Here is a 12,769-nt window from a genome sequence, read left to right on the forward strand (position 1 = left end):
AATGGAACTACCATTTTTTTCGGGGGGGCGGGAGGGTAAAATAACCCCCCACTTATTTTGGAGGTACGGCGAAGAGGGGGGGGGGGGGGGAATGCGTCCTCAATTTTTTTTTGTGGGGGGAAGTAAAATGGCCCTAAACTTTTTTTTCGCAATATTTTAGGTGAAGGGGAGGGGGAGAATAAGACCGTGTGGGTAAAATGGACCGGCAAACTTTTTTTCTCAACATTTTAGGGGGAGGGGGGAGAATACGACTGTGTGAGTAAAATGGACCACCAAAATTTTTTCTCTCAACATTGTAGGGGGAGGGGGAGGGAGAATAAGACCGTGTGAGTCAAATAGACCCCCATACTTTTTTCTCTCATCATTTTAGGGGGAGGGGGGGCGAATTAGATCGTGCGGGTAAAAAGGCCCCAAACTTTTTTCTCGGAACATTTTTGGGGCAGGGGGGGGAGAATAAGACCGTGTGGGTAAAATGGACCGGCAAACCTTTTTTCTCAACATTTTAGGGGGAGGGGGAGGGAGAATAAGACCGTGAGAGTCAAATAGAACCCCATACTTTTTTTCTCTCATCATTTTAGGGGGAGGGGGGGCGAATTAGATCGTGTGGGTAAAATGGCCCCAAACTTTTTTTCTCAACATTTTAGGGGGAGGGGGGAGAATACGCCTGTGTGAGTAAAATGGACCACCAAAATTTTTTCTCTCAACATTGTAGGGGGAGGGGGAGGGAGAATAAGACCGTGTGAGTAAAATAGACCCCCATACTTTTTTCTCTCATCATTTTAGGGGGAGGGGGGGCGATNAAGCGAATTTACTGAAAAATTGAACTTTCAGAGAGAGGGGCGGGGGAGGAGGAGAAAATTGCCCTTGTGGCTAAAATGGAACTACCATTTTTTTCGGGGGGGCGGGAGGGTAAAATAACCCCCCACTTATTTTGGAGGTACGGCGAAGAGGGGGGGGGGAGGGAATGCGTCCTCAATTTTTTTTTGTGGGGGGAAGTAAAATGGCCCTAAACTTTTTTTTCGCAATATTTTAGGTGAAGGGGAGGGGGAGAATAAGACCGTGTGGGTAAAATGGACCGGCAAACTTTTTTTCTCAACATTTTAGGGGGAGGGGGGAGAATACGACTGTGTGAGTAAAATGGACCACCAAAATTTTTTCTCTCAACATTGTAGGGGGAGGGGGAGGGAGAATAAGACCGTGTGAGTCAAATAGACCCCCATACTTTTTTCTCTCATCATTTTAGGGGGAGGGGGGGCGAATTAGATCGTGCGGGTAAAAAGGCCCCAAACTTTTTTCTCGGAACATTTTTGGGGCAGGGGGGGGAGAATAAGACCGTGTGGGTAAAATGGACCGGCAAACCTTTTTTCTCAACATTTTAGGGGGAGGGGGAGGGAGAATAAGACCGTGAGAGTCAAATAGAACCCCATACTTTTTTTCTCTCATCATTTTAGGGGGAGGGGGGGCGAATTAGATCGTGTGGGTAAAATGGCCCCAAACTTTTTTTCTCAACATTTTAGGGGGAGGGGGGAGAATACGCCTGTGTGAGTAAAATGGACCACCAAAATTTTTTCTCTCAACATTGTAGGGGGAGGGGAGGGAGAATAAGACCGTGAGAGTCAAATAGACCCCCATACTTTTTTTCTCTCATCATTTTAGGGGGAGGGGGGGCGAATTAGATCGTGTGGGTAAAATGGCCCCAAACTTTTTTTCTCAACATTTTAGGGGGAGGGGGGAGAATACGACTGTATGAGTAAAATGGACCACCAAACTTTTTTCTCTCAACATTGTAGGGCGAGGGGGGAGGGAGAATAAGACCGTGTGAGTAAAATAGACCCCCATACTTTTTTTCTCTCATCATTTTAGGAGGGGGGGGGGCGAATTAGATCGTGTGGGTAAAATGGCCCCAAACTTTTTTCTCGCAACATTTTAGGGGAAGGGGGGGAAGAATAAGACCGTGTGGGTAAAATGGACCCCCAAACTTTTTTTCTCAACATTTTAGGGGGAGAGGGGAGAATACGACTGTGTGAGTAAAATGGACCACCAAACATTTTTCTCTCAGCATTGTACGGCGAGGGGGAGGGAGAATAAGACCGTGTGAGTAAAATAGACCCCCATACTTTTTTTCTCTCATCATTTTAGGAGGAGGAGGGGCGAATTAGATCGTGTGGGTAAAATGGCCCCAACTTTTTTTCTCAACATTTCAGGGGGAGGGGGGGAGAATACGCCTGTGTGAGTAAAATGGACCACCAAACTTTTTTCTCTCAACATTGTAGGGCGAGTGGGAGGGAGAATAAGACCGTGTGAGTAAAATAGACCCCCATACTTTTTTTCTCTCATCATTTTAGGGGGAGGGGGGGCGAATTAGATCGTGTGGGTAAAATGGCCCCAAACTTTTTTCTCGCAACATTTTAGGGGAAGGGGGGGGGGAATAAGACCGTGTGGGTAAAATGGACCCCCAAACTTTTTTTCTCAACATTTTAGGGGGAGGGGGGAGAATACGACTGTGTGAGTAAAATGGACCACCAAACATTTTTCTCTTAGCATTGTACGGCGAGAGGGAGGGAGAATAAGACCGTGTGAGTAAAATAGACCCCCATACTTTTTTCTCTCATTATTTTAGGGGGAGGGGGGGGCGAATTAGATCGTGTGGGTAAAATGGCCCCAAACTTTTTTCTCTCAACATGTTAGGGGAAGGGGGGGGGGAGAATAAGACCGTGTGAGTAAAATGGACCCCCAAACTTTTTTTCTCAACATTTTAGGGTGAGGGGAGGGAGAATAAGACCGTGTGGGTAAAATGGCCCCAAACTTTCTTCTCTCAACATTTTAGGGAGAGAGGGGGGAAAATAAGACCGTGTGGGTAAAATGGACCCCAAACAATTTTTCTCTCATCATTTTAGGGAAGGGGGAGGGAGACTAAGACCGTAAAATGGACCCCGAAACTTTTTTTCTCTTTCAACATTTTTTGGGCGGAGTAGGGGAAGAGGTAAATGGACCGTGTGGGTAAAATGAGCCAGTTGAGAGTGCATAATTATCTGCCCCCGAAGAAAATTTCTTTGAAAAAGGGTTTGAATATAATTGTTGTAGCATATAATATGCCCTTTACGATTATTAGCATGAATGATTATTGAAAAATCTCGATAATTACTGCAAATCGACTTCTGACTATAGAAAATGGAGATAAAAAATAAAATCTCGAAAACAAAGGTCACAATGGTCATGATTAGTGTTATAAGGGTCACAATGAGGGTAATCTGAGTCATATGAGAGTCATATAGAATCATATGAGTCATGCTAGAGTCGTAGGAGACTTATATGAGGGTCATACCACGGTCATATGGAGGTCGTATGGGGGTTGTATGAATCAAATGAGAGTCATATGATGATCATGTTGAGGTCTTATGAAGGTCATATGACAGACGTATGACTCAAAGGGAAGTAATATGGGCGTTAGCGGTGCAATTGCGTCAGATGACTCGTCTTTTGACGGTCATAAGACGAGACGTTTATGACAGCTGTCACAATTTCCCCCACCCTTCTATGCCCCTCATAATTTTTCGTGAAAAAATGACGGTCATTTTTCATCGACACAGATGCAACGTCATTTTTTTCTTCATCGATTTTGATTTGAATTCATTTCGCATTACCCTCGTGCGCGTGTCAGAATTGAAATCACGATAATTTTTCATCTCTATGGATGGAACAAATTTTTTCATTTCTGACCGTCACAAATCAGAAATCAGTTACGGCGGTCATTATGTATCTATTTACATGATATTTCAACAATTTGCTTTACAAATTATTTACGACTATCATTTTCAGTACGAAATTTGTGCGTAACATACAAGACTATCATTTTTTGGTCATATGACGCGTCCTCAAAAATGACATATGGTCATAAAAGGGTCACATTGACGCCTGTCTGATGGATTCCTAGATATTCCAAGAATGGTTTTGGAATGCCTATCTGAGAACATCTCTTTTCAGGGCGACTTAGTGCATATAACGTATTCATTTTTGGCACAATGTACGTCAAGTGCAGAGGTCGTACGTAAAGAAAATTCTTGTGCGTAAACCTAAACACTTCACATTTACTTTACATCACGGTGTGTGGTGAGTGAGATTCAGCGAAGGCGGTGCTTGTGTATCGATTGCAAACGCCCAGGTAAAAAAATAATTACCAGGAACCATAGACCTTTTTGTGAAGTTCACGCCTCATTCCATCACACGAGCCCTCTAATTCTTGATTTGACGTCTTGCCATACAGTACAATTTTCATTTCAACGCCCAGACAAGCGACGCAGCCAACTACCGGCTGTTCAAAAATTCATTGGCTCGCTCAATTGTTGAGGTAGTGTAGCATCACAATGAATTTTCCATTCAGCAAAGAGGATTCGTTAAGAAGGAAAACCTAAATTTGTAAATTTATAATGGATCATAGATAAACTGACAATAACAAAGGTTTTTTGACAAATGAAATAGTTTTACGGAGTTGATAAAATATAATCGTGACTCCTCTAAACCTAATGGATTCCATGGTAGAGGGAAACTTGGAGAAAAATATTATGAAAATAATGTCTGCGTGAGATTCTGATCAACAGCAGGAAAACGAGATGACTATGAGAGAAGGAGGAAAGGAAGTATGTGAAAACGAGTATTGAGAAGGATTTATGGAAATAAATGACGCGTCAATTTTTTGATTCATTACATCTTGTTTTTATTAGTACACTGATTTCCGAAAAAATACTTGATGAGGACAGCCGAATTTCGCCACGCCTAACTCCACCTGAAACTCCGCCCATGATACAGAGAGGAAGTGCAGACCGTCCCAGTTCATACAGAGCTGTCCGTATATTCGCTGCCCTCCACTATACCTCCATATTTTACTGACAATAGTCGGCTCCATTCCCCGTGGATATACTGTTTGGCTGTGAAAATCGAAAATGGAGACGGAAGTTTGACAATGATCGGGATCTCTGAAACAGAAATTTGGAAATTCCTAAGAGTAGATAGATAAGATAAGGAGATAGCAGCCGATGAAAACTCTGAAAATCGGAAATGAACATGGCAATATGACATAGATTGGGATCTCTGAAGCTGAAATTTTTGATTTACTAATAATAGATGAAAACTCTAAAAATCGGAAATAAAGGTGTCAGTATGAAAACGATTAGGATCCCTGAAACAGAAATTTATGCATGACAATAGATGAAAACGTGGACAGATTGATTGCGATCATAACATCAGAAAGTAAGAAGGAGTGACTGCCATTACAGTGTCATGGTCAAACAACAAACGAAGATTTGCTAAATATATTTATCCTCCCAGCGAGGAGTTTGCTCATACAGTTCGACCTCTTCTCATAGATGCAGTCACCAAGTATCATGAATTTACAAATTTGTCCGACTTTCTACTTGGTTTTTTTAAAAAATTTTATCTCTTTACACCTTCTTACTTTCTTCTGCTATGATCGCAATCGCGGACAAACTTGCAAATTCATGATTTTTTTTCTGTGAATGGATTATGGTCATTTGATGAGGGAGAACTCGGGGATATAACTATTGTGCAGATCATTTTCCTTTCCAAATCTCAAGTTATCAAAGTTTGTGAACATCTTCAACTGATAACACTATTTCAGATATGTTGTAAAAAAGACAAAGAATTTTCTCCCTCCTCACTTGCAGGTTTTGATTCATTTCCGATACGGCTTTGAACAATGATACGTTCCCGAACATAAAGTAGATATACGACCACCATCCATCACAGGTTATTATTCAAAATATAATTTCTGGGAGAATGCAGATTTTGGCTGAAACGCACAGTGCAGAGATACTAAGAGGCTTNCTAACTCCACCTGAAACTCCGCCCATGATACAGAGAGGAAGTGCAGACCGTCCCAGTTCATACAGAGCTGTCCGTATATTCGCTGCCCTCCACTATACCTCCATATTTTACTGACAATAGTCGGCTCCATTCCCCGTGGATATACTGTTTGGCTGTGAAAATCGAAAATGGAGACGGAAGTTTGACAATGATCGGGATCTCTGAAACAGAAATTTGGAAATTCCTAAGAGTAGATAGATAAGATAAGGAGATAGCAGCCGATGAAAACTCTGAAAATCGGAAATGAACATGGCAATATGACATAGATTGGGATCTCTGAAGCTGAAAATTTTGATTTACTAATAATAGATGAAAACTCTAAAAATCGGAAATAAAGGTGTCAGTATGAAAACGATTAGGATCCCCGAAACAGAAATTTATGCATGACAATAGATGAAAACGTGGACAGATTGATTGCGATCATAACATCAGAAAGTAAGAAGGAGTGACTGCCAATACAGTGTCATGGTCAAACAACAAACGAAGATTTGCTAAATATATTTATCCTCCCAGCGTGAAGTTTGCATTTTGAAGTTTGAGTTCGACCTCTTCTCATAGATGCAGTCACCAAGTATCATGAATTTACAAATTTGTCCGACTTTCTACTTGGTTTTTTTAAAAAATTTTATCTCTTTACACCTTCTTACTTTCTTCTGCTATGATCGCAATCGCGGACAAACTTGCAAATTCATGATTTTTTTTCTGTGAATGGATTATGGTCATTTGATGAGGGAGAACTCGGGGATATAACTATTGTGCAGATCATTTTCCTTTCCAAATCTCAAGTTATCAAAGTTTGTGAACATCTTCAACTGATAACACTATTTCAGATATGCTGTAAAAAAGACAAAGAATTTTCTCCCTCCTCACTTGCAGGTTTTGATTCATTTCCGATACGGCTTTGAACAATGATACGTTCCCGAACATAAAGTAGATATACGACCACCATCCATCACAGGTTATTATTCAAAATATAATTTCTGGGAGAATGCAGATTTTGGCTGAAACGCACAGTGCAGAGATACTAAGAGGCTTATATTTTTATAATTGACATTCCCACGTTTTTTCTGTTGAATGGTGTTCATTGCTTAGGTCTTTTATGGCGATTTTGTTTTCATCACAAATGAATACCCGGAATGTCAATATGGGTAGGCTAACGTCATTCACCTCAGTGGATTATGTCTCATGTGCTTCGTCTACCATAACTATACAGCCTATTATTTTTATATTCGATCATGAATGAGAAAGCAAATCTTTCCATTTTTATGTGACGTGAAGTCACAAATGTCCTCAACTTTTGCTATTTGTGTGAAATTATATATACTACATTTCATACTGCAGTTTCACCTGGCACATGAGACTTTTGGGGGCTGGCTGTTTCTATGCGGTTGGATTATATCTACTGAGTCGTATCCCAGATATAGGCTCCAACCTCACGCCCGCGAAGATGTTTATTTTGAAAATGGATAATAAGAGACAATTCTGCATACATCTTCACCATACTGGGATACACTGACGCGTATAGAGTACAGTCGACTTTCCTTAACTCTCCATGTCCTTAGCTCTCCGGGCATCACGGAGCGAGGAGAAGATCGTCCCCCACCACGTGCGTGATGTCACGCACGGGTAACAGCTCCAGAGGGGAGGTGCGTTTTAGGACATGGGGATAGCTATAACGTTCTCGCTCGAATAGTTAGAGTATCTCTGTTGTCAGATACGCCCCGTACACGTACAGAAGAGGCAAATTAGCTTGCCGTTTTTGGAATCCATCTTCCCGAAAATGGAGAGCTACAGAGAGTCTACTGTACTTACACTCATCGACTGGAAGGTCCTGTTTGCAGTTGCTTCCTCCTACCCATGTTCTTTTATTGTGGCCATCGATTTTTCTGTATTTTATGTCACGTTTCTGTTCTCTCTGCACTATATTTCGCCATCATTCATTCGCACTCTACTCAGAATTTGTCAATGATCGAACTATATTATTACATCAGGAATCTACCTGAAAGAAGTTTGTTCTTACTTGTCAAGCAGGTGCATACCGTCTTCAATATGATTTCCATTTTCTCTTACATATCAAGTGAGCAGTTTGGTGGAAAGTGGGGTTATTATATGACTAATATAATGATAGCACCACCCAGTATCTGTCGGTATAGTGTGATGACGGATAACTTTCAAGGGATATCTCCTAGTGATTAGAACGTTCGTATAACATATTCCATACGTGTTCTATCTGATCTTGAAGGTTAGGAATAGCAATATCACCGCACAGAAACGGAAATGCCGTAGCTCACCAGTCTGACAAATCCTCAAATAATGCTGGCGCAATGTCCCCTGATCATAACGTATTTGGGATGGATCGAGAGAATACACCAAACTGACCGCAAATGCAGCTGCAAAAACCCCACAGTCAGTTGAACCAATTTGACTTTGTACAGACGGAAAAACTACTGGTAACTCACCGGTTTTATATTTTGGGAATAATTGTCGAAGAACTGCCTTGTAAGGTGCAGTACGGTCTTGTGCTTTCGAAAGTAATGAGTCATAAATAAAAATCCTTTCAGTATCATAGTAAGCACATACCCAATGGTTTCCACCACGATTCAAAATTTGGATATGTTTTTGCAATGGATGTATAGGCTCTATTAGGTCCAGAGAATGTTGCAATAACAGGAGAGGTCGAAATGCGTAAAGACCTTCCGTAACTTCGCCTATTATCCGCCACAATATATCGAAATGATCGGATTCTAATTCTGCACGACCCTGTAGAATATTGATTTCGCGATCACTCAGTTCATATGCGATTAGACCTTCCACAATTGATCGATTTTCTTCTTGATTTATGCTGTCATCGAATTCCGGAAAATGTTGAGAACTTTCCAGATCACCATCATTCCTATTTTCGCAGTGAACCTGAGAATGATGGTTTTCTCCAAAATTCTCTAATTCCTGATTATTCTCGTTATCATCCAAAGTCTCGGTTTGCTCATGAGAATTCCTACTTGCTGCTACCTCCGCAACAGAAGGCTTCTTGGTGCGCTTGCCATCCCGTAAGGGCATATTCCTCATCCTTCTACTGTCTACAATCTCTGGGATCATGAAATCTTCATAGAAAGTACGAAGCTTTGGAATCATCGTTTCTCACCAAAATACCTCGTCGCTCTTGACATCGACAGATATCGAGGTTTTGGACGTAGCAATCACTAACCGACAGGAGTTCTTCTCTGTTATTGCCAAACTTCTTACAATCTCAAAATAGAGTGGATTGTTGCGATTCAGTTCTCTCAAGTCGTTGCCGTCGTCATCCTTACCAACTAGCTTGAATAGCTTCTGGAGACCTGATTTGTCAGTGTTCATCGCTTCATCGACTGTTTTGTCTCGAATATTGAATGGACAATGAATAATGACGATACCACCATTCGGTAACATACCGTCAGGTTTGCAACCTAAAAATTTGAATTCGGGATGGATGAATAGACCACATTTCATCAATCCTTGTATTTCTCGAGTGATCCGATCCCCCACAGATTGCTCGTGCTCTTGGATGGCTTTTTTCCGGATAGGAGGATACAGAATCTTTGCAACTGTTGGAGCAGTTGGTGTCGTTTTTCTCATATTGCATACCTGCCCGAAGTGTTCACTGCAGAGGATTCTCCTCTGCTTCATAGCTAGTAGATCGAGATCATGACGAGTATCTTCTTCAATCTGTACACGATTATCATTCCACTGTTCTAAAGTACTCAAGTGAGCTCGTACAGATTCGTCATAGTCAGGCAGGGCCAAATCTGGTTTTTCAGGATTTTTACCATAATCAGGAGATTTGTCCATCAAATCCGTTTGACCAGAGGCAAGTTGTGGGGATTTCTTACTTTTACGGTATCTCCTGTTGAAAATATTCTTCTTTCGCCTCCGCAGTTCCATCCCCTGGAGTAGCGCAGGTGGCTCTTTCCCCAATTTGAGATGGAAAATGCTTCCAATTGCTTGAGTAGAAAATTAAATCACAGTCATTGCTATGCGAGCGGGATACACTCCTCTGAACTGAACATTTACACCCTTGTGGTAATTATATTTAGCCAAAAGAGCATTGAATGACTCAGCATAATTCGTTATTTGGTCTTCCAACAAATCACTGGCTTTGTGACTCCATTTTCGCATTACTTCCTTCAAGCGTTCATACAATCCATACCTCTTGAGAGCGGGAACCAAGTTCACCTCTCTTTCTTTACCCTGTCCATCGCAGAAGTATCGAGCACACGCTTCATGATTCCCAAAGACGTGATCAATAATATTGAGGATATCTTTCTTCAACTGCATTTCTTGTTCTTGTTGCTCGATCTCTTGTCTTTTCTGATAACGAGATGCTGCTGTGACGCTTTTGCTGATACGTCTGGTTGAGTTCCAAGCTAACGACTTCAATCTCTGGGCTTCTTCTGATCGACCTGGCTTGAATGATAGAGTCTCCCTCCTGATTTCGCCAGTACGGGCTCGACCAACATGAAGCTTACAGTCAACTTTTTTGACTGAAGCAATATCATCATTAGGGTTTGCCTGCACAACCCGAGCATGAACACTGCTGTCACCATCTCCAATTAGCTCAGTATACATAAGGCCATGATCCTTTCTGCTATTCTTGAAGTGTTCTACAATGATGGCACTCTCAACAGGCAAAATGCTCTGATCTGCTGGCCAATTCTTCCAGCACCTATGGTCGTGGGGTGGGAGAGTACCATTCTCAATCCGCTTACAACGATAGCAATATCGATTCCTGTATCCCGCAAACAGAACTTTTTTGGTCCATGGACAAATACCAACGGCCATCCCTGAATCAGATCTGCCTTTATTACCATAAGACCGAACAGACCAGGAGCCATCCGTGACCATTGGGCAGGTTGGAATCCCATTGATAATTCGTCCCATTTGCCGAGCTATAGTGCACACTTCAATGCCATTAAGCTTCATCTGTTCATCAGCAATCTCTACAAATATGTCGTCGATTTCAACGCTCAATTTTTCATACTTATTATAGCTTGGACAATGAATTGAAACATTACTCGTCCATTCTTGCAATGCTGCGTGTCCTTTACCAATCAAATGTGTTGCCACTACAACGGCTCGATTTATATCCAAATGATCATCTTCCAGTACTTCAGACCAAAGCTCGCTCTCGACTCCACACATTTGACATCTTAGAATAAATTTGGTCCTGAAACCGTCATGCATGACTCCGATTAGTTCCTGATCTTCGATACCACAATCGAACGGGGCGTGGAGTTTGCTTTTGAATTGCTCCTTCAACTGTCTTAGAATATGAGAAAATTTGACAATACAGCGAGCGTGGGGATCAAAATCACTTGATTTCTTGCTTGATTTCTTAGCTTGATTTTTAGGGATGGACTCCGATGAATCCTGTGAACGATTGCTATCACCAGCGGTGGCAATATTTAGTGGCTCATCATTTACGCCATTTTCGTTAGCGATGGGAATTATATGTCCCTGACACTTATCTGATGGTTCTCTGAAACTATCCTCAACCCTTCGGTCATCTTCGCCAAGCCGATCGAGAGCGGGATCAACAATAGTGTCCATTAACTCGCCATATTGATTACTAAATTCCCCTGATATTAAATGACGACTACCTTGATCGATACCTGGCGAGTTCTCTGGCTCTCCATGCATGTCATTTCCCTCTCCTTCTGCGTAACTGAGAGGTACCGGAAACGATAGTTGGTGATGGCTCTCACCTAAAGTACTTTCTGGAGTATTATGCCCGATCTCGTCTTCGAAGTCCATGATCAAGCATTCCTCCGTGATACCTTGTTCGTCAGCCCATAAACCATCAGAGAAAGTGCTATTTGAGTATTGCGTTCTGGTTTCAGAGCTCTGGGAGGAGGGACTCATCATTCTCGAGTAATCGTGATCTCGATAAAACACACTCGTCCGTTCTGAGGAATATCTACCTCGGCCACTTCCGATTGTTGCAATGCTACCACTATCAGATCGTTCTTCTGAATGCATTGATCTACTGTCTGCTTTCGCTACACTCTCACTTACAGCCAACGCCGGTAATCCGCCGATCATGAAAGAATCTTGGCTTTCTTCGCTCTCCCCTGCAATTTCCACAGTATGCAGGACACGTGTGAATCCAATTCTGGCGGCCAATCCAGAGTCAGCTTTCAATAAACCTGGGCGCAGGATAGTTCTCTGTGGATGGGCAGCGGGAGTTCCTGAACTATTTTTGAAGTCTCCTCCAGTCGAGGAAGCGTCTTCACTAATTGCTTGTCCCGCACCATTCCCCGTTTGCGTTGCTGCGATTCTGTCGCAAGCTACAGTTGTTCCACTAAATTCATTCACATTGGACTGATAGCTTTGTTTATCTCTAATTGATGCTGATTCTTCATTAGCATCGTCGTCAACATCCATGGGCTGTGAATGTTCACCCAGGTTTTCCATATAGTGTGTCTCAGGATTGTGGTTTTCCGCTTCGTACTGGTGGTTGGAGGTATCATCGTTAGTTATGTTGTCCAATAAATCAGCCTCGGTCAGACCTGACCTCAAAATCCATGATCCTCCTGCACTGCTGCCTTGGGAGTCGAGAGGTGAGCACGATAGATTAGAAGCAGTTCGGATTTCTACGGCATCTCTGGATTCAGATACTATATCTTCCCGAGCAAATGTACCTTGCCCATTGGTGTCTTCCGCAGTGTCGCTTCCGAGTTCGGATCTTTCCAGGGTTACTCCATATTGACTATCGAAAGAAATGTTCATACTTACCTGTTCCTCTGTCATGTAGTCATCATGGGCCTCAGTAGTCGCCCCACTTCCTTCAACTGGGACAGGAACTGTCTTCTTCCTATAATAAAAAATGTACACCCGATAAAAAGCTGGATTGGAA

The 12,769-nt window shown here is 42.2% G+C and overlaps 1 protein-coding gene across 1 annotated transcript; it reads right to left on the bottom strand.

Annotated features, from left to right (window-relative positions):
• Window positions 1-8,106: 8,106 nt before the first annotated feature.
• LOC107045285 lies at window positions 8,107-9,022 on the bottom strand. Its single transcript, XM_015267500.1, has 2 exons — window positions 8,340-9,022; window positions 8,107-8,270 (listed from the first exon to the last, which is right to left on the bottom strand). Exons 1-2 carry the CDS (start codon window positions 9,010-9,012, stop codon window positions 8,107-8,109), a joined length of 837 nt encoding a protein of 278 aa, XP_015122986.1. The 5' UTR covers window positions 9,013-9,022.
• Between the last annotated feature and the right edge of the window lie 3,747 nt (window positions 9,023-12,769).

Source organism: Diachasma alloeum, unplaced genomic scaffold (assembly GCF_001412515.2).
Source record: "Diachasma alloeum isolate Michigan unplaced genomic scaffold, Dall2.0 Dall_scaffold_00908, whole genome shotgun sequence".
NCBI classification, from domain to species: Eukaryota; Metazoa; Arthropoda; class Insecta; order Hymenoptera; family Braconidae; genus Diachasma; species Diachasma alloeum.